The following is a 23,917-nucleotide window of genomic DNA, read 5'->3' as shown; positions in this document are numbered from 1 at the left end:
AGTATGCTGTATACTGTTGGCATTTATTAGTAATAAATTAACAAGTCAATCAATGATATAATTTATTTATAAATTATAGAATTCCATGTTTTATAAGAAACTATCATAGTTTCTTTTGTAATTTAAATGATAATCCATGATTTTTTGTACCTTTAATTTCTTGTAATATCGCTGTTGTTTTACAAATATTTAATTATTGTTAAAACATAAACTGAAAATGTTATGTTAACAGTCGTGCAATACTGGAACTTCATCGAAGTGAAGGACTGCATGATCTTGGTGGAATAAAATGGGACATGGCACTTTGTTTATTTGTCGTTTACCTCATTTGTTATTTCAGTCTATGGAAAGGAATATCTACATCAGGCAAGGTAAGAAATTCACATATTTCTAACAGCACTTTTTAAAAAAGTACCCAATGATAAAAAAAAAATCCACAATAACAATAAAAATTATAATTAGATAATCTCCACTAATAAGTAGGGCAGTGTATGTATCACATTGACTCAAGATAGAAAGGAATAGAATGAATGGTAATTAAATAAAAATATCTTTCCAGTTTTGCTTAAAGCATAATATATCTAAAACTCCAAGGTATGAGAGGCAGATTTGCTTTCTTTGAAAAGTAATGATGGTCACTACTAACCCTTTCTATGGTGAATAGAATGAAGGTGTCATGCATATGATTAAATTGCGGGCTTGATGTGCTGATATGAAAGAGTAAATTTGGCTCAACAAAGAAAATAACGGAAAAAAATTTATTCCACACTTTCTATAGTAACATGCATAAGATCTAACTTTTTTTTAAGATTCTATGCCATGTTGAGTGCCTTACATACGATGCCTAAAACAATGATTACATCAAAAAATTATTGGTAAACATATTGTTATATCATGCATTTAAATGATTAAAACTATAATCATTAATACATAATTTAACATTTATGAAGAGATGCAGATTAACATTACACTTACTTAACAGATAACAGACAATTTACAATAAATAATAAATTTCTTTTCTTAAATACTTAGTATTCCTACCTACATTCAGACTCTCATTAGCTCCTCCTTAAAAACTAACTTAAAAATTGCAAAATGAAGGATTTCTAGAATATAATAAAAAAATGTATTTTACAAATTCTTTACAACTACAATTAATAGTATGGCGAATATGATAGACAACTTCCAGAATTTTTCACTGTGAAAATGTAGAAATGATATGTATTTCATTACAGCTTGAAAGTTACAGATAAGTGTATAGCTTGTTGAATAATTATAATTCACAAGTATTTATTTAACATTACATTCAACATTAAACTTTTTTTTTATAATTATTAATACAACGTGTCATCAAAAAAGGTTGCAGCAATTTAAAAAAATTGCATCTCATAAACTACAACAGATAATAATCAAATGAGTATATTTTTTTTTTAAATTCAACAACTCAAAAATTTTTTTACACATCTTAAATGTTTCAATATGAGCTATGCAAACATTCAGTTGATAATTGACTTCTGCCCAGGTTCATTGTATCATCGTAGGCATAACTGTGACTGACAATAGTAGCATGATCCATTATCTTAAATGTTTTGGTATAACTATAGGATATGGGGATCTCAGAAACCCATTGAAATTATTGAGTCTCTCAGAGAATCCCAAAAATAAACATGTGGCCTACTATCACAGGGAATGTTTATTTAGACATGCTACAACTGTGTGTTTTCCCACAAGATGACCAAATTGAACAAGAAAGTAACATTGTTGTAATGTTTCAAGAAGATGGTGCAGCCCCACACTTTAGCTTAGGTGTCCGACGCACTCTCAGTGAAAGATTCCTTAATTGTTAGATTGGTAGGGCCAGTTCTATGCTTTGGCCTCCGAGAAACCCAGATTTGACACTCCTAAACTTTTTTCTATGGGGATATGTTAAAAACATTGTCTACAGTGAAAATATCAGTGATGTATAACATTTTAGACAACATATCACCACTATTATTGCCACAATTATGCCTGCAATGATCCAGCAGACCTAAGCAGAAGTCGATTATTGGCTGGATGTTTGCAAAGTGAACAACGAAGCTCATATTGAAAAATTCTAAGGTATGTAAAAAAATCTTTTTGAGTTGGTAATTTTTAAAAAAAAATACTCATTTGATTATCTGTAGTAGTTTCTGAGATGTGTTTTTTTTTAATTGCCTCAACCTTTTTTGATGGCCTGTAAATTGAAGAAAAAAAAATCTAATTTGAATTTTTCTTCCTGCATATACAGTAAATAGTTGTAGTTGCATATAAAACTAAAAGTTTTGTTGGCCAAATAATTCAACCACAATTTTTGTCAAATGTAATTGCAAAATGTTTTTCTACAAACCATAGGATCATAATGTGGGCTCACCAAAATCCCAAACAAACTTAAAATTAATCATCCTGATAATAGTAATATATTTTTTTAAGAATTTGTTTTTATTTTTTAATTAAAAACAAAATCTACAAAAAAAATTTTTCAAATCACTTATGAAACTATATGATTAAATATTGGAGGCAGCTTCCAGACCACAATGTAATCTATTACACATGGTGATTTGTGTTAATAAACCTAAATATTATATATATATATATATATAGGTAATATATATATTTATAAATAAATACTTCTAACAGAAGTATGGCCTCATTCCAAAGTTAAAATTTCCCATGTTATTATATATTTGTATAGGATACAGAGAGCTGTTGACCCATATTTAATTGTATTCCATTATGAAAATTTGGCTCATTTCTGTAAAATAAAAGGATTTGACTGACCAGGATTTTAACCCTTATGTCTTGTGGGTGAAAGACTGAGACACTACCTCTTCACAATGGGGATTGATGGAATAGTGTATAATTTATATATAATAAATGATACATATATATTCTATAATATCCAAAACAAGATGACATCGTGAACATGACATCATATTGATACAATTTTTACAAGTGTATATTATGTAATGAACCCTCTAAAAATTTCAGAGTCCCTCTAAATGTTGTCTATTAAAAATTTTAATAATCCATTTTAGATTTTTATGAATACATTTTAAGTATATTTGACTGAATTTCATTGTTTTACTATATGTATATGATTATATACTAACAGTAGTTACTAACATTGTAATAATTACTAAGTTGTAATAGTTAGAATATTTACTAACAATAGTTATATTAGTACTGACAAGTTGCCAACTAATTTCAGAGAATTCTGTAAATATGACGATACGCAACAGCAAAATAAAAACAAAATAAATTCCAAGAACCCATCAGTAACAAATGAATTTATTATTTATAGACAAACATAAGAATCCAGCATAATTAAATTACTAATTTAAAACTTATATGATGAAGTTTTTACAATTAATTTTGTTTTATATACAGGTAGTTTGGTTCACAGCTCTTTTTCCATATGCAGTACTTCTTATACTTCTAGTCAGAGGGATAACACTGCCAGGTTCAGCAGAAGGGATAAAATATTACCTAAATCCAAATTTTACATCAATTACAGAAGCTGAGGTAATTCTTGCACGTAAAGTTTACATGTTTCTATTTTCTTACATTAAAATAAATGTGATAAATAAACACTTATTTAGTTAAATAATAGTAAAATAAATGTAGAATTTACTTACATGAAAAACTAAAAAATTTGTATTGGGGTAAATTGAGCGTAAGGGCCCAATCAAGTTAGATAAGCACCCTTTTCAACCCCCTCCTCACTGTAAGCAATAACATACTTTCTACTATATTTATGTAAGATTTCTACAATTGGTCATCAGTTTTATTTTACTGTCTATCAAAATTTGCTCATTAATATTTTTTTATTAAATTTTTTACTAATTTATTCATTTACTTATGTAATATTTTTTTAATCAGATGCTGGAACATAAACTATGCAACAATATACATTATTACTCGTATCTAATAGTTATCAAACGTAATACTTAAAAATGATTAGATATGGTTTAATTATGAGAAATTAAACCAGAGGATGATGAATTTTGAGGAATAGGACTCCAATTTTGACATTACTCCAATATACCAAAACCAATACTAATATACCACTGCTACATTATTTTTGAAATGTTTTTAGGATTTTCCTAGAACATCTTAACAATCAAATGCTTGTAAAACATATCTGAAATGTTCCTGGAATCATCGAAACATAATGAAACAACCTATATTATTAGGGTATGGTTTAAATGTTTATTGACAAACAATTTTACTTTTTCTATCTTATCTTATGTAAGAATTTGAGTAGCCTATCACTCCTTTCAGAATACTTAAATGACTCCTAACATAGAACAGTTAGTCAAATGGAGTCTGATGTTCCGCAGAATACATTGACCTTAAGTAGTAAATTAACTAAAATAACAATAGTAAGAGAAAAAACACAAAATGAAAAATTGCTAAAAGTATTGAAGAACAGAAAGGATTAGGTTTAATCAGACATTAGGTTGAAAGATTAGTGATTATTCAGACAATGATTTTATAAGGTTAAAATGAAGAAATAAAAAATCTAAAAGAATAAGAATAGTCATTAAGAAGTAAGCTGAAACTATAGGGGAATAGAATAAAAAAGAAATTAACATAAAGAAAGACTGGCTGATTAGAGCAATATCACAATCTGTAAGAAAGAGACATTGTAAATAATGATAATGACACAAAGATACAAAGCACATTTGCTTTGTAACTATATCATTATATAGTAAGTTATAATTGTAAGATTAGCTATACAACTGGCTTTACTTGAATTATATTTCATGCAATAAAAATAAATACTTTTCCTCATGAATGTTGGCAAAAATTTAATAAATGAATTAAAAAACATAGTAAATAAATATTTTACTTTTTATTTATATATGACATAAAAATATATTTATTCATTACATAAATAAATCAGGCTTATGTTTGGAATTAATTCATCAGAAATATATATATATGAAAAAATAACGATACAATTATGGATAAAATCAGTACAAAATAAAATTGCAATTTCAAAAATTAACTGCCAACCATTTGACTACATACATTTGCAAACAATAAGTAAGAATGAAAAAAATTTGGTACATTTAATTTAGTTAACATTAATAAACACACATATATGCACACACATACACAACACATGCTTACAATAAGGTTGAGAGAGGAGGTGAGAGGGAAATATTTTTAATTTATTTTTAGCTAAATAAAATATTCCACTCACTCAAGTAAATATTTTATTTTATACTAGAATTCAGTGAAGGGTTAAACGAAATGGAAATGCAGTGTAATCTGTAAAAAAGGATTTCTTGCTAGAATTTCCCAAAATTCTAATGCACTCACTTGATGTACACGTACATTCATTTCAATACACTTACACTTTAAGAATAACCCATTGAAGTTACTTATGCATTACGAATATTGATGTAAAAGATTTATTTATGGTATACTCACAAAAACTCGCATGCGCACACACACAAACAAACAAAATATTTACATGTGACTGAATATATATAAAAAAAAATGAGGCAGTAGAAAAACTATCAAAAAGCTCATCACAAGTGCACGTGCTTGTATATGCACACACATACACACACATATATAATTATTACAGCTGACTAATATCTCTAAGAATATTTAGTTAATTATGTATAATGTCTTCACTTACCACATAGTGTCTTCTTTAACTAAGCTAATATAAACAATAATGAAAAACAAAAAAATTATCTGTAAACCCATTCTCAAACATGTGGTACCAAAAACATTGCTATGAGATATGAGATCATGAATATACTCTTCTCCAACTCCCAGCTCAAAACAGAGACTTTTTTTAAGCATACCAAACAGATAAAATAAAATTACAAACTGATAATATAATATATTGATTTATTACTTATTACTTTAAGAAAATTGTTATTTATTAGTTAGTAGAGGAAAAGGAGTACTCAGGTTTTGTTAAATTTCATCAAAGATTTACACAAAGAGAAAAGTAATTAAAAGAGAGATGAAAAAATGTCAAGACTGAATAGGGTAGGGTACAATATATATCTCTACAAACTAATCTACAAATGTTACCTATAAGCAAAACCTTACAAGTACTTGCAGTTTAATACATAAATTAATTTATATTATTAAATACAACTATATTAATTATACTTTCTTAACATATTATAACTCCACAGATTGCTACAGTTATGTCAAATATAAAATAATTCATTCTATTATAGCAATTCAAATATCTAGGAAACCAATGATCGAAGATAAGTGCTTTACAGCAGAGGTAAGAATTAGATTACCGAAAGAAGGTTTTAATAGGAGGACGCTGAATAAACATAAATTTAGAAAGAGACTAGCAAAGTGTTATAAATGGAGTGTAGCACTGTATGGGGCACTGAATGCTATAACAACTGTTTATAGGCAAGCTTCTTCAGCATAAGATGGTTTTCAGTGCGGAGAAAACCGCCCTTCTTGAAGGGCCGCTTTTATAGGCTTGTGTCCGGACTGTAGGGTCGATGATACGGTGGACCATGTCCTGTATATCTATCCACGGTACGAAGCTGAGCGTACTAGAGTTATTAGGGAACTTGAGAGATTAAACTCCTTCTTTGATCTGCGAGTCAACTGGGGACTCGCAGAGACTGGACAATTGTGGCTGGCTTCCTTCGATTCCTCGCCCAACGTAGAGCGGCCGAAGGGATTTAACAAAGTAGGAACCCGGGCGGCTAGGGTTCGCCTGGACAGTCTGATTGACCGAAGGAAGGCGCTTTGGCAGCGAGCCACGGTTAGTTAGAAAGAGGTAACTTTGATTGTTGAACCTGGCGGCGGAACGCGACTGTACTGTCAATGGGCATGTGATGCCATGCAGTCGTGAGGTGTAGCGGCGTTTTGACAAGGGCATATTAGAATGAGCAAACGACACTGTCGGCGGGATGCGTCTGCACTGCCTAAGGGCATGGGACACCATGAAGACGTGAAGTGTAGCGGCAACTCGACGACAGTTTATTGTGGTGAATGTCACGCGGGACTCTGTGATGGAGCCGAGTGGGAGTAGGAGGTCTGTCCGCCTCTCCTCAGTGGACCAGACCGGAGTCCATAATTTAACCTAAGTCTGGAGTTTATTAAAGTTTAAGCTGAGTTCACTAAGGGAACTAGGACTAAATTTCGTTGTTGCGGTCAACATGTTTGGTGGTATGTTGTGTTTAGTTTGCATTGAATTACGAGACATTCACGAAATTGGCTCATAATAAGTAGAACTAGGCGCGGGGTTCGCGCTTCCACGAGCTCGGTTAGCAAGTTCAGAGGGATACTATGTAGGGCATTCAAGATGTTTAGACGAGGCCTACAGCGAAGGCAGTAAGCTGAGTTATTAATCACTGATGCAAATGTCTATCAAGGCATTTACATCGGTGGCATTCCAATGAGGCCAAGCTTATTACTATGAGATGTAAAAAGTCAGAGGGCGATAGGTGACTCCCGTTAATGCCCAACAGGGCAAGGAACGAGGGGGGGGGGTGGCGACCAGAATTTCACTAGGCGGGTGTCTTTCCCTACGGGGTTGGGATGTTCATAGGCAAGCTATTTACAAAACTATCAAAAATAAAATATGCAATTTTATGAATTTTTTCTTGTTACAGGTATGGGTGGATGCAGCCACACAAGTATTTTTCTCATTAGGTCCTGGTTTTGGAGTACTACTAGCTTATGCCTCTTATAATGAATATCACAATAATGTTTACCAGTAAGTTAAAAATAACAAAATTCATTTGTTAAAACTTTTCCCACAAAGATTATAAACATTTAACAAAATTAAATATCAGTTAGATGGAACAGGTTGATGTATGTATTGAGAAAACATGGAATAAATTGGAGAGAAAAAATATTGATAAAAGTGAGTTAACTGGATTGGGAAAAGAAATCAGAAAAGGGAGTGCCAGTTTAATCTACATGTAGAGTAAATAACTCGACATTGCATTGACTGGGAGGCAAGAGTGAACATTTGTAGATTTTTTACTAGCAAATAGTGTATTTTTTATTATTGGATTATTTGGTGAATTATCAAAATTAAACAAAAAAAAAAAACAATCATACAGAAAATAGAATGATAAAATGAAGAAATACATGTCAAAAAACGACAAGAAGATGAATATGAAGAGGTAGAAAATGTTAAAACCATAAAAATAAAAAGTTAAGAGAAAAAAAGAGATAAAAAGGAAGAAACATAATAATTACAACATGGCATGTTGAAATGCTTTTTTACTTCCTTGTTCGAAGTATTGTGATTGCGAAAAAATTCGGTTTTCAGATTTCAACGTTAATATCCATTTTGACGATCCCTGAATCCATTTTGACTAGTTTCGGCGGCGTCTGTGCGTATCTCCCGAAACTCAAAAACAATTAACCGTAGATTACGAGATAAAAAGGAAGAAAACGTTAAGAGCAAGGAAAGAATAAAACTGTTAAGAGAGGATGATGAATATAAAAAGAGAGAAAATTAAAAAACTAGAGAACGTATGTACAAATTAAGATCAGAAGAATTATATCAAACCAAAGACAGATTAAATGATTGGCAAAAAAAAAAATGACGTTCAACTCCGACTTAGGGACAATATTGACCGCAATATCGGAGGAAATGAACTAAAAGATAACATTTTTTTGCAATTTATCAAAGATCGGGCATGTATGCTTCAGTGTATATGTTGTTCTTGCGAGGATTTATTTTTCAGTCACTCTATCGTTAACTTTCATGTAAATAAAATTAAACAAAAATTCAAAAATAATTAAACAAATATTAAATAAGAAAATCTAAAAATAATACGATTCTAAATTATAATTTACAATTAATATTAAATAATCAGATGTTTCACTAAATCTATCAGATATACACATATGTAATAATGCCTATTAAATTACATACACACATTTTTAAAAGTACATAAAACTTTATTTCACTATAACTTCTGATTTTTTTCATATATTTTTTTTTATTGTTATTGAATTATTATGTATTGTAATTTTTTTTTACAATCACCCGATAATAATTATTAATAAATCAATATATTTAAATTAAAAAAAAAAAAAAAGGAGATGAAGTCTGATTCGAACCGGTGTGCCTTCCCCTTATAAGATCTAAATATTTCATTAATTAAAATTTTATTTTGCTATAACTCTGGAACCGATGAAAATAATTACCACTTATGATATATCGTTGAAAAGCTTTCAATGAGGGCTTATTACTGAAATTAACAAAAAGTCCAAAATCCAAATTTTTGGGGATTTTGGTCTTTTTTTGGACACTTTTGGTTCAGTCGATTGCAATCAAAAGGGGAGATGCACAATTAGATGTTACATACATACATACGTACGTACGTACAGACGTCACGCCGAAACTAGTCAAAATAGATTCAGGGATGGTCAAAGTGGATATTTCTGTTGAAATCTGAAAACCGAAAGTTTTTGGTTTCACAATACTTCCTTTACTTCGTACAAGGAAGTAAAAAGTCACTAATTACAGTGTATTTAGGTTTCTAACTCATAGCTACCTTTTAAATTTTAAACCGAAAAATTATGGCGCTGTACTTAAACCAAACAAATAGTAATATGAAAGAATAGTAAGCATACTATTAGTAAAAATGTAGAAATAATATTAAAAATGTAAGAAACACTAAAAATTTAGCTATTAGATAACTTACCATGAAAACAGGTGTTTCTGCAGTTCTCTGTAACTATACATTTTTAATTTAAAAAAATTGTCAGCATATTTTGGTTTCAGTCTGCTTCGTCTATCTGAAAGAATTTGGCCTGCTTTGGAGAAAACTCTTTTGGATGGTACAGAGGTCCCAGGAATGTATAAATATTTTGTAGCTAATATCAGCAACTGTGGGAACATCACTTTATATTTCATCCAAAATATTGTACAGCTGAGATGTGACTGCCCTCATACGGTTGCTCAAAATATTCCTTCAGAGTAATTAAAGAGTTGCTAGAAAATTTCACACTTTTTGAAATTTCTTGAACTTTACTGTCTAAACTATTCCTAAATCCGATGACTTTTTCTGTTTATTGGGAATTTTTCCATCCAGTTCTTCCGCTGTTGACTGCTGCTGTTCTTCAGTTGGTTTTAATAACAAAGACAATTCATTTGTCAACGAATCTACCATCTTTTAAGTTGCTGTCATTCCCAAAAGCAGCTTTTTTGAACTGTGTATCTAGAAGTGTGGATGCAATAATTTTATTTTTTCCATGTTTTCCAAGTGGTTGATAATCCCAGAAACTAAATCTTTTTTTAATTTTTCGCCTATGGAAGAAGTCACAATTTTCTCATTAACTGTATGCACAATCTCTCTAACAAGGGAAACAATCTTTGATAAGGTGGAATAGTTTTTGGCAGATATCTCTGTTGTCATAAGCTCGAATAGTTCAAGTAAATTTACACATTCAGCTAAAGTATTCCATTGAACATTTGTAGATTGTGGACTTTTTGGCAATGCTGCAGCCCAGCTGACAGGGGATCCTTCAGATCTATTAACCTTTCAAAGATCACAAACATTGAATTCCACCTTGCAACAACTTCATCAGCTTTTAGTTTTAATTCTTCTTTCCCAGTTTGTGACTGTACTAGTCTTAATTTATCAACTACAAATACACTATGCTTGAAATGCGACACAATATTTCTTAATTTTAAGTAATCTAGTAGCCCATCACACTGTGAAATTGTATCATTAACTACAAGATTAAGTATATGAGCTACACATGAAATGTTAAAACCTCAATTTTTAAGGCATATTTCATAACATAATATCCTGTATGATTTTCTTGCAATTATGTTGTACATAAAACGAAGGACATTAACTCACCCTATCCTAGTTCAAAAAAATGACTAGTTACAATTAGAAAAGAAACCATATTTCTTGATGTCCAAAGATCCGTCGTTATAGAGAAATGAAAAATTTTGTCTATGTTTTTAACCATTGATTTTGCATTTTTATACAAGTTTGGCATAATAGAATTCATTAATTTTTTCCTGCTCGGCAAGGTGTAGTGCGGCTTGAGTTCTTGTAACAATTTTTTAAACCCTTCATCTTCTACAACAGACAGGGGCTGAAAATCTTTGAAAATCATTTCTGCCACTAAATTATCAAGTTTATTTACTTTCTTCACAGACAAATCTTTAGATTTATATTGTAGAAATGACTGGGTTAAATGTTCAGAAAATATGGAAGATGACATACAACAGAAGAGATATGGAAGTCAATGCGGATTCCATGGACTGATTGCACAGTTCAACAATGGAAAAGTTGTTTGAAAAATAATAATGATTCTTATAGATTTTTATGTGCTGGTTTTAGGAAAAATAGTCAAAAAATTTCCATCACATACCATTTTTTCACTAAATCAATTTTTTTAATATTCTCAAAATTGATAATCACTGTATTTTATTTATAAAACATTGAATAAAAAATTAGGCTAGTGTTAATTTTTGACTTCATGAGTCATTATTGTTAAGCTAATATAACTAAGGTTCACTCATTCCTAGTCCCCTTCAGTAGACTGAAATAAAAATAAATCAGTTGCAATTGGAACACTTTGTGTTGAAAGGTTTTTCTAGTGTTAAATAGTTTACTAAACCTTCTGTAGCGTTTTAGTTTTCTTTCATTTTTGAAGTTATTTTATTTGTGCTTTTTTTGAAATGACTTGTGCTTTTTTGTGCTATTTTCTTACTTTTTTTTTAAATGACTTCAAGGGGTTAATTCACCTAATAACTTTTGTTACATTTGTGAAGAAACAGTAAAGAAGTATTACAGATTTTGTTAAAAAAGTGTACTACACCTATTTTGGGGTAAAACTTGGTGACCAAGATAAAGCGTGAGCCCCTGATACAGTTTGTTCTACTTGTGTGGAAGAGCTACGGAAATGGACAAAAGGTAAGAAAAAATCTTTTTGGTTTGAAGTACCAATGATCTGAAGAGAACCACAAAATGACAATGATGATTGCTACTTTTGTTCTTGTAATGTACAGGGGTTCAATCTAAAAAATAAGAAAGACATTGTATATCCAAATTGTTATTCGGCAATACGCCTTGTACCTCACTGCCCTGGAGTACCTGTACTTTCAGTTTCAGAAAAACTAAAAGATATACTGAACAATTCTGAAACAGAGTCGCAGTATGATGATGATTTTATTTCTGGTGGTTCCGAACCACAACTTTTTTCACAGCATGAACTGAATGACTTGGTCACAGATTTAAGTTTTCCTAAAAATTCAGCAGAGCATTTAGATCTAGATAAAAAGAAAAAACTTACTGGCCGCTGGCACTTCTTTCTCGTGGTACAGAAACAAAGAAAACGTCTTTACTCTGTTCTTTTCTAAAGATGGAAAATTAATTTATTGTATCAATGTTCCTGGTGTAATGGAACAGTTTAACATAAAGTATGATGTGAGTGAATGGAGGCTGCTTATTGAAAGAAGCCACAAAGCCATTATTCTTCATAATGGCAACAAATATGCTTCAGCACCGTAGGATACTCCATGTATCTGAAAGAGTGCTATGAGAATTACTGTAGAATTAGTTTTGACTAAACTGAAGTATTCCGATCATGAATGGGTAATATGTGGTAACCTAAAAGTAATGTCTATGCTTCTGGGAAGCAGGGAGGATACACCAAACATCCCTGTTTCTTGTGTGAATGGGACAGCCAAGACAAGAAAGAACATTGGACCAGAAAAGAATGGCCATGTAAGGTATTATTAGAATCTGGGAGCAAAAATGTAATATGGAAAAGTTTGGTTGATCCACGGAAAGTTCTCCCACCTTCACTTCACATCAAACTGGGATTGATGAAACAATTTGTAAAGGCTCTATCTAAAGAAGGAGAGTGTTTTAAATACATATGCCATAAGTTTCCACAACTGTCAGAAACCAAAGTGAAAGAAGGCAATTTCACTCGTCAGATATTTATAAACTTTTTAAAGATAAGGTCTTTCAAACCAAAATGTAGCATTTAAAAACGTCATACAGAAATTTCTTGGGAACAATAAGGATTCAAATTTTAAGCGTATAGTGGAAAAAATTCTAATGAAATTCCAGGACTTGGGTTGTTCGATGAGCTTGAAGGTACATTTTCCGCATTCTCATATTGATTACTTCCCCAAAAATCTTGGTGTTGTAAGTGAAGAACGGGGTGAAACTTTTCACAAAGATATAAAGGAGATGGAACACAGATATCAGGGAAGGTGGAATGTGAACATGATTGCAGACTACGACTACTGTTGGTGCATTCATAGAGATGATCCGCAAGCTGATTACCACAGAAAATATGACCTGAGAAGCGTTGAAAGGAAAAGAAAAAGGCAGAGTATTGGTAGAGGTAAGAAAATGTACAAAAATCCTTTCTTTAATTCCTATTACTTTTTTATAGATAAAAGTTTTCCATGAGTAATACATATATAATATGCCTATATTCCATTTTCTTTTTTTATTATTGTGAAAACATAAATTCTTGATAGAAAAATAACGGTGGCCAAATTTGAAATTAGCGCACAAAATAACATAAAAACCAGTTATCAGATTACAAACAACGTTCAAATTCCTTAATTTTGTTGACCTGTGTTATCCTCACTATTTTCAATCTTCGAGTGTTTTTCTGAACAGCTCGGCTCTCCCATGGAATTGAAACATTCAGTGATTTCAAAATCAGCTTGAATATGTGGTGATACAATTCCAGTTTCATAAACTCCTATGTGTTTTCGCTTAAGGTGTTCTCTTAAATTTGAGGTGTTATTGGAACTTTTGAATTCTTTTTTACATACTGCTGTTGTTGGAGAATTGTTCCCAAAAAAATCCCAAATACCGGATCGTTTATTCATCTTAAAAAAAAACTGTAATGGACAGAAGCAACTTGTAAACAACTATAACAAGGCAGACCAAATAACTCATAATTACGAAAAAATAATTATTTTACTTATTTTATTTTAAATTATTTACAGACCTAATAAATTACATCAAAAGATAATTATAAAATAAGAATGAATTCAGATTTTTAAATAATTACAGAAAATTATTATCGTCCAGCAAATATAAAGAGCAGAAATTATTACTAAACACACCATTTAGTGATATCTTACACTTTGCACTAAATATTTATGCGGATAAATAAAAACTGTAATGGAATATTATTAACGTGAGAGAATGATTTATTTGTAATTAATTACAGAATGATGAACAAAGCCGGTGTCATCTGAATTGTGTATGGGTGCACCATATTTACTGTTATTTACTTTTCCCAACTAACTCAACTCGTTACTTCAACTAATATTAGTCAAAGTAGTTGATTATAGAAATTAGTCACTACTAATTAGTTGATGATCCCATGCCTACCTAGTACTGTTTGTTAGGAAGTAATAAATAAATAAATAAATTCACCAATCTCTGCTATGTTGTATCACCTCCAAACAGGGTGCTTTGAACTTGTTCCTGTGAACAATACTCTGATAAATGTTAATAACAATAGCAGAAAGGAAGTGCAGTGTTTTTTATGGTAAAAAAAAATTAAGAAGTATTTTTGTTTGTCAATTCATTATAAAATATTTCTCATTAATATTGCTAAAGATCTCTTATTTATAACAAAACATAGTGAAGAATACATGAAAAACAATTTAAAACATCTTTTATTTTTCAGAGATGCATTGTTGACTAGTTTGATAAATTCATGTACGAGTTTCATAGCAGGATTTGTAATATTTTCTGTGCTTGGATACATGGCACATATGTCGGGAAGACCAATAGGAGAAGTTGCAACAGAAGGACCAGGTCTAGTCTTTGTTGTATACCCAGCTGCAATAGCTACAATGCCAGGATCTATTTTCTGGGCATTAATATTCTTTATGATGTTATTAACATTGGGATTAGATAGTTCAGTAAGTATAAATTTTTAAATTAAAACTTTAGATTTAATTAATAAAAATATCTCAAAAGAATATTAAATAAAATTTAAGTTAAGAATGTGGTAAGATAATTATTTTCTCAGGTTTTTTTCTCAAAAAGGCTTTCAATTAAAAAAACGTAAAAACAGTTCAAATTGTAAAAAATTATCCAAGTTTAAGGGAGTTAAGATTTTTTTTTAAAGAACAAAAAAAAAATGGGAGCTCAATCAGAAAGATAATCACAGTATTGTTAAATAAATTTTATACTGTCTCAAAAACCTATGGATTAATAGACCATATTTGTTTGTCTTTATATAATTTTTGGCTACCCTTATTTTAAACTTTATCTAGTAATTATGAAGACTCAACAGGAATTACTGTGACTCAGTATGATTAGATTTAACCAGTAATTATGAACATCTTGGACAGAAACAATCTAAAAGCATCAAATATTCACAATGAAATTACCATGACTTCAAAAACCACTCATATTTGCCAGAAAAATTTACTTAGATTTCATACAAAAAAGGGAAGATATGTGCATAATAAATTTGTTTTAGGGCATTTTTTCCCCAATAGAAACATTAAATACTCTACATAGATAACATCAGGAATGAAAGTATCCAATAGCATTGAAAAGAAAAAGGATCTGCTCCAATATTGTTTTGGAAAAGCAAGGAAAATGTGGAACCTCAATCAGAGCTGCATTATAGAGTATAAAATTATGAATATTAAGAGAAGTTGTTACACTTGCACACGATATTAATAGACAAATAATAATTATGAAAAATAATACTAATAGAACTGTGATGATCAACTCACTCTGACCAATCAAAGGCATTCCCTCTGTAGATTGACATCCCCACTTCCTCTTTTTATCCTTGCATCCTTTAATCCTTCTGCCTTGGACTAGTGTAATGAAGGTGAGATCAATTGCTCTGTTTCATCTGTAGCACCACGTTGGGATCTTCAGGTAGTCAGCAGGACAGTCACTTTATTTTTTGGCATTAATATTGATACCAGTCACATACAATTGTGATTGGTATCAAATTTCAACTATGACTTTTGCAGACGCATAGTTCCAAAAAATAAAAACAAATAACAAAAATGGTACTGAATATATTTTCTTTAGAAAATTATTAACATGCAAATAGTGTGTGATCTAAGGTACAGTATCTATTCACTGTCTAAATCATTGGACATAATTTTCTCCACCGACTTATGAAATACAAAATCTAAAAGGACAATGAAAATTAATAATGATAATGTAATAAAATAAATATTGATAAATTAACATGAACTTGGCTATAAATATAGTAACTTAATTCAAATTATTTTTTATTACTATTCAATATTGTTTTAATACTAACGACCACATAAGTCAATGCTGCTTGAAATAAAATAACAGAACACTACAACTGTACTTCTAGGAAAGTGGACCTAGTTTTATTTTATTATGTATGCTTTTAAAGTTTTAATAATGACAAAAATTACTAACAATTGAAACAAATCTAAAAAAAAATTAAATGATACGATTATTAATAAAGGTAATATTTTTTATTATATTTTATTATTTTACAGTTTGGTGGTTCTGAAGCAATAATAACAGCTCTAAGTGATGAATTTCCATTAATTGGGCATCATAGAGAAATATTTGTGGCCTGCCTATTTTCTCTTTATTTCATAGTTGGTTTAATTTCATGTGCTCAGGTAATTATTATAACCTACAATACTAATAGCAAAAATTTAGTTTTTTAAAAATTATTCATAAATTAATTCTAACAATAATGTGACTGCAAGTATAATTAAATACTTACAGTTATAACACAAACTACAACTAAAAGAAAAAATATATATAATTAAAAAAGTGAGAAAAAACAATTTTGAGTTTTTTTTTACTTATTTATAAAACAAAGAAATGCACAGACACAAAATTAATAGTATCAGACATTAAATTGATTATTACATAATAATAATAATAATGCCTTCAATTAAGGCAAAACTATTAAATATTCTATTTAACAGAGTTTAATTCTTTTTTTATTCAGCATGCTGTCCAGAGTGTAATAATCAGTAATTGCCAACAACAACCATTCATTAACACACCAAATTAATGGCAAATTCACTGCAAATTTACATTTAAATCAAAAAGCACTTTTTAAATGCATTGATTAATCAATTTGATTTGTTCATGGATAGTATTAAGTTTCTATAAATTGAGTTAGGGAAGAACTTTATTATAAGTGAATCTACCTGAAGATACACAGCAGATTAGTAACAATCCTAATCAGTTATTGCTCTTTATTTCAATATCTTTTTTAAAATGTGTTTTAAATATGCTAATTAGATGTTACTTCTGTCATCCACTAAAAGTAATCTATAAATCAAGTAAAAGAAAGGAAAACTGTCATAATAATTGTTTATTACAGAAATGTGTAATGCTACAGTAACCAATCATCAATGAAAATGTAATTTATAGTTAATGCTAACCAAAAAACAGGAAATTCTAATTTATTAACAAGGGGTTTTCATAAGTTCATACAATGTCAAGAGATGATGCTTGTAGTACATTTTTGAGGTCATTCTGTTTTCCTGATATCCAGTAGGAACATACACTAAATTTGTCAGATATATTCATAATTCTCTTACTGACAGTCATTTGAGTATTGTGATTTGTGAAAAATGGATGAAAGAGAACCAGTAAATGGTAATCAAACGCTACTTTTTGAAAGGGAAATCTGCTCAGAAAATTATACCCAACTTGGATAAACATTATAGTGAGTTACCTTTGTCAACTGGACCAGTTTACTAATGGTTTGGTTACTTCTGAGGTAGTCATTTGAGCATAAATAATGCTGAATGTTCAAAATGGGCTACTGAGAGTATAACTGCAAAGAATGTAAAAAAAAATCCATTATATAGGGATAGAGATAGAAGACTGAAAGTATATTAGTCTGTTGAGACAATAAGCATCTCAAATAAACAATCATCATGCATCATATTTTACATGACGTATACATATATGAAAACTGTCCGAAAGATAAATGCTGAGTTCGCTTGCCACCGATCAAAAGAAGTTAAAAGATTAAAATACAAGTTAATAATAATCATTTTTAAATATGTGTTTAGGGTTAATTCAACAATAACTGAGAGAAATTTTTTTTATGTTGCATAGTCAATGAAACTTGGATAAATCACTACAGACCTGAAGCCAAGGAACAGTCAAAACTACGGTTGCAAGGTAGCTCCAAAGAAGCCAAAAATCATTCCATCAGAAGGAAAGGAGATGGCCACTCTCTTTTGGGGTGTTTGTAGCTTAACTTTCATTGACTTTTTGAGAAGGGTATAGAAACAACTAGGCTATATTATGCACCTTTGCTGATTCATTTAAAAGAGGAAATAAAAGAAATAAACACTTCTGGTGAAAAAGAAAATCGATTTTCTTTTTCACTGAGATTTTTCCTGAAAAAATAGCTTCTTTATTTTTTCATAAACTTATCAAACACTCTTTATAAAAGTTAGTATATTATCTGTATATAAGTTTTAAAATCTAAAAGCAAAAAAAAAAGTTAAAGGAAACTGCAAGTGGAGAAAATCAAATTCATTTAAGATTTAATAATAAATTTTTTAGATGTACAGTACACCTTAATTATAACAGGTATGTTTATTGGGAGATAGGCTAAAAATTTATTTTAGCATTAGAACCCAATTACCTTCAGTAACATGGGGCAATGTTATCCCTTGTAATTAGCTGATTTCTAAGATTCTTTTCATAAAACAGTAAATTTAATTATGTAAAACTAAATAAATAAATACAGCATATACTAGCAAAAGGGTATGCTGATGTGAAATTTATTACATTACATTCAAATACTTATTCAGTTGCTCAGCTAGGAAAATCTTAGATCTACTATGCTACATTTTTCTTAACTTCATTACACCTTTTAAGCAAGAATTATAAAGGAAAATTACAGAATTCAACATCTGAGTTAACATCGGAGAACATCTGAGTTAATATTCCTGCTAAATTTCAGGAGAAAATTTCAACTGCTGAAAGAGGTACATGGCAATACTGATTTCTGAAGAAAAAATCTTTTATCATCTTGAAGGATGAAAATAGAAAACTTATTTTCTTAGTGTTGTTTAAAAAAATTATCTAGACAAATTTTACAACTTATTGTTAACCAACAAACTTATACCCAAGAAACGCATACTTTAGAAACACTTAGTTATTTCCCTACGTAATCAGCATCACTGAAAGTATAGTTTTGTCAACAATTCACTATATTTTTAATTACATGTTTCAGGGAGGTTTCTATTTTTTCCATCTACTAGACAGATATGCAGCTGGTTATTCAATGCTTTTTGCAGTTTTATTTGAAGCAATTGCTGTATCATGGATATATGGTAAGAAACTTATAAACTAAAGCAATACGATTTTATTTTAAAAATATAAATTAAAGTATTTGGAATATATAAAAATAATTAATCAAACAGCAGCAAATGTGAAAATGTTTATTAGAAATATATTTGTAAACAAACTTGTTATGCTAAAACAAAGGTTTCTGCTGAAAGTAAATTTAGATTCTGTAACAGATGAGAAATTATGGCTTTGCAGTTAAAAGTAATCAGTTGATAAAATTACTATTCAGTTTTTCAGTTCATTTTTGTACCTGTATTGAGAATAATGGTGTTTATGTACACAAAAACAAGAATGAGTTTTTATGTTTCATATTGGTCGAGAATCAGACGTGTAATGCTGCAATCCATAAAGAATTCTTTGTGAAATTTTCTAATTCTCCACTACCAACCAATCAACATATGCATAAAAAAGTGAATCTGAAAATACTGGCGATGTTGAAAATGCTTCATGATCAAACAGGAGTAGAATTAATTATACTTAAGAAAACAAACATTTTGCAGAGATATTAGTAAAAGGGCCCTCAAACATCAACCAAAACTTCCAATATGCTGGAAATACTCAGAAAAAGTTTAATACTCTTTTACTGATGTATATTAAAGATAATAAAAAAAAACCTTTTTCTGTTAGACTTCTTTCATTAACAGTGCACGTTTTAGTTATGGGAAAACTGAGTTTTAACACATCAATACATAAAATCTTGATATAATTTAATAAACTGTTTAAAAACAAGAATAAATTACTAATCCATAGAATAAAACCAAATAAACAGAATTTTCAAGATAAGAAACAAAATTTAAAAAAAATATATATAATACTACTTTTATCAATAGTTCTATATGTGTATGTTTATAGAAGACAATACTTTATAGAAATGAAATTAAAAAATATGGATGTTTAAAATATAGTTACAATATGATAATGGGAAAATGTTGAAGATTAGTTAGATTGATAGAACATAAACTGAAATCTTAAGATGAATTAGTTTAAGAAAGAAGTTCTTGTAAACAGGACAAGATTGATATACCACATATTAAGGAATCCAGGGTTGGGGTACTTTGTTTTACAAGTATAAAAACCAAAACAGTAAAGGAAAACAATTATTGGAATAAGTAACTAATAATTGAGCATATAGAACATAAAATGCTGAAATACTAAGATTTATAAACAATAGGATGAACTGAAGAAGTTCCTCAAACTAGACAAAAAACCAACACAAAAAGCAAATAAGATGCAAGCTTTTGTCTGATATTCCTAAGAAGATTTTAAAATCATAAAAGTTATTTTTAACAACTGAGAAGTATTAAATTATTTTCGCATTACATAAGTGATGCAATAATTTTAATTTTGACAATGTCTAAAATTTTAATCTTCTACAAAATTTATCTGAAAAGAAAAATATGATTAAAAAATACAGTTCAGCATTTTTAGATTCTACATTTATAAACATCCAACATGTAATATAATATGCAAACAATAAAAAAACTTAAATAATGATTCCATATTTTGTGTAACTACTTCTATACAATAGTATCATGTACTAGGTCATTATATTGTGATAAAATAATTTCTTATTATTTAATTATATGGCAATGTATTTTAAAGCACAACCTTATTTGGCAGCTATCTGTCTTAAATTTCCAAATTAGACAAGAAATCATCTGCATCCAAGTATAAAATAATTAATTGAAATCAATACTGTATCTAAATGAGCTATAAACTGTTATGATAAATATTCACTGAGTGAGTTTATAATTTTATAAAAGTACATTTATTAAATTTGTATGTGTGTGTTGCTAATTTACTTAAGTTGCCAGGTATAATTAAATGCTCTATTCATAAACAGTTGATCAAAGAATGTGGACAAGATCAAATGCCGAAGTCCACAAGGCTAACAGTCTATATTGAGATATTATACCAACTAAAAACAAAAAAGGGCAAACTTAGTAGTTGATGTGAATTCGATCACTAAATCTATCATTACATCCACCGGGTTGGTCTAGTGGTGAACGCGTCTTCCCAAATCAGCTGATTTGGAAGTCGAGAGTTCCAGCGTTCAAGTCCTAGTAAAGCCAGCTAATTTTACACAGACTTGAATACTAGATCGTGGATACCAGTGTTCTTTGGTGATTAGGTTTCAATTAACCACACATCTCAGGAATGGTCGAACTGAGGCTGTATAAGACTACACTTCATTTACACTCATACATATCACCCTCATTCATCCTCTGAAGTAATACCTGAATAGCAATTTCCGGAGGCTAAACAGAAAAAAGAAAAAGGATCTATCATTACAGTTACATCTTAACAGAAGATGACATCACTTGCTGCATATGGATAACAGTTTGTTTGATTAGAAACCGTTACTATATAATTAGTGCTACAATATATCATCATATTTTCTTGAACAAAACATTGTTGATTTAAAACTAACAGACATGAGAATTAATAAAATATGACTTTTTAGACTACACTTCATTTACACTCATACATATCACCCTCATTCATCCTCTGAAGTAATACCTGAATAGCAATTTCCGGAGGCTAAACAGAAAAAAGAAAAAGGATCTATCATTACAGTTACATCTTAACAGAAGATGACATCACTTGCTGCATATGGATAACAGTTTGTTTGATTAGAAACCGTTACTATATAATTAGTGCTACAATATATCATCATATTTTCTTGAACAAAACATTGTTGATTTAAAACTAACAGACATGAGAATTAATAAAATATGACTTTTTAGAAATTAATGATCCTGTAACTCATTAGCTAATATTGTACATCTAGGTAGATCTAGATTTTCAAACAACACTAATTGTAAAGTGGATTAAAGATATAATGGATTTAATGAAGGTAGCTGCTACATTATTTATTTCTCATTCACTTACAAAAAAGAAAAAACTAATGTATAATTTCTAAATCCAGCTTTCATAGAAATTCATGACAAAATAACATTTAAAAAATATAAACCTTATTAAAATTTAATTTATAAAATAATAATAATTTGTTTTGTTTACAGGCACAGAACGGTTCTGTAATGATATTAAAGATATGGTTGGTTTTGCACCAGGTTGCTATTGGAGAGTTTGCTGGATAATGGTAGCACCAATTTTCCTAATGGTAAGTAAAGTACTGAAAAGAATTTTGTTTTAATAAAACTCATCTGTTTAAAATTCTATTTACTCATTTTTTTTTTTTTTTTTGAGAAGTAGGTGGTTTAAATTTGTCCAATAAGCATTTCGGTTGTTAATTGAGACATTCATGTAACCCTTGGATAAGAATTGCATGTCCCCAGACTAGAATGTATGTAGTCATAACTGTATCAATCTCACCCCATTCACTAATTATTCGCTTTCTACCACAATGCAGACAGAACGAGTTTAGTGTTAGACCCAGTATCTCCAGTACCTACCCAGAGATGAACTGATCAAATACAAGCAAAGTGAGATGAAGAGGAAGGGTTTATTAACCCACAAAGACTGCAAGCTCTTCAGAAGATCCAATTTAAAATTTTGCTCAGGGTCAATTCCATTTTGAAATGAATAGTCACTTTAACTTATTTTGTGTTAGAAATACCTAACCACCTAATAATTAATATACTGAAAGTTTACCTTGCGTTATACAAACCATTTCCTGTTAAATCAATTTCAGATTTAATTTCTAATTAATTTTTACTATTCTGACAATCTTCACATGGCACAGTGGTAGCATGTTTTATATCTGGAAGGTTCTGGATTCAAATCCATAAGGCTTACAATCTTTCGCTTATTAAAAATTAATTTTTAATCATCAGAAAAAAACAGTTCCCACAAAAAAAAAACAAAACACATTTCCCAAACAAGGTATTACTTTAAGAATCATTTTTTTATAATTAAAAAACAAAAAAGATATTCAATTAAACAGGCATCACAGAAATCAGAAATTAATTATCAAGCAATGAATTTTCTGTAAGTAAAATTATAATATAACAACAGTATCAAAGAAAATAATATTTTGTTTGTTTCATAACTTAAGTTATGAGCATGTTACAGCAAAAATGACAATTTTTGTGTTAATCTAAAAATTAATATACTGTTAATTTTTTTCTTTGCAGTTTATCATAGTATATGGACTGATAGGTTATGAGCCACTCAGCTATGAAAACTATATTTATCCTCAATGGGCAAATGTTCTTGGTTGGATAATAGCAGGTTCAAGTGTGATCATGATTCCTGGTATGGCCATCTACCAATTACTGACAACGCCAGGAACACTATGTCAGGTAAAAATATGTCATAACATAGGTAACTTCATTAATTTTTTTTTTAATTAATCATTTTATTTAATTTAAGCAAATCAACTCCATATGCATTAGAAATAGAAAAAAAATAAAAAAATAAGTGAAGTTACTAATGAATGGGAATATCAGCTGCAATTGCTCAACTTCAATTATATATGATTAACAGAATTTTAAATTAATTAAATGACTTGCTCTAAAATTAAATTAACTTTTTCTTCCAAACTTTTTTCATAAAGTAGAAACATACATATATAATTTTAAGTAATAATACAAAATTGTATTTCT

At 29.6% G+C, this 23,917-nt stretch overlaps 1 protein-coding gene and 1 long non-coding RNA gene across 3 annotated transcripts in view; one reads left to right on the top strand and one right to left on the bottom strand.

Annotated features, from left to right (window-relative positions):
* The window catches only part of DAT (Sodium-dependent dopamine transporter), a 132,596-nt gene that overhangs the window by 94,906 nt on the left and 13,773 nt on the right, over nt 1-23,917 (top strand). For both annotated transcript variants that reach the window (XM_075364077.1, XM_075364076.1), the window contains exons 6-13: nt 233-371; nt 3,409-3,543; nt 7,641-7,744; nt 14,683-14,920; nt 16,508-16,636; nt 19,234-19,333; nt 22,373-22,473; nt 23,447-23,614. In XM_075364077.1, the coding sequence (XP_075220192.1) occupies nt 233-371; nt 3,409-3,543; nt 7,641-7,744; nt 14,683-14,920; nt 16,508-16,636; nt 19,234-19,333; nt 22,373-22,473; nt 23,447-23,614 (1,114 nt within the window). The remainder of the gene's footprint in view (nt 1-232; nt 372-3,408; nt 3,544-7,640; nt 7,745-14,682; nt 14,921-16,507; nt 16,637-19,233; nt 19,334-22,372; nt 22,474-23,446; nt 23,615-23,917) is intronic.
* The window catches only part of LOC142323824 (uncharacterized), a 102,864-nt gene that overhangs the window by 77,567 nt on the left and 1,380 nt on the right, over nt 1-23,917 (bottom strand). The window lies entirely within an intron of this gene.

Source organism: Lycorma delicatula, chromosome 4 (genome assembly GCF_047948215.1).
Source record: "Lycorma delicatula isolate Av1 chromosome 4, ASM4794821v1, whole genome shotgun sequence".
Classification (NCBI taxonomy): domain Eukaryota; kingdom Metazoa; phylum Arthropoda; class Insecta; order Hemiptera; family Fulgoridae; genus Lycorma; species Lycorma delicatula.
This window is presented reverse-complemented; position numbering and strand designations above follow the sequence as displayed.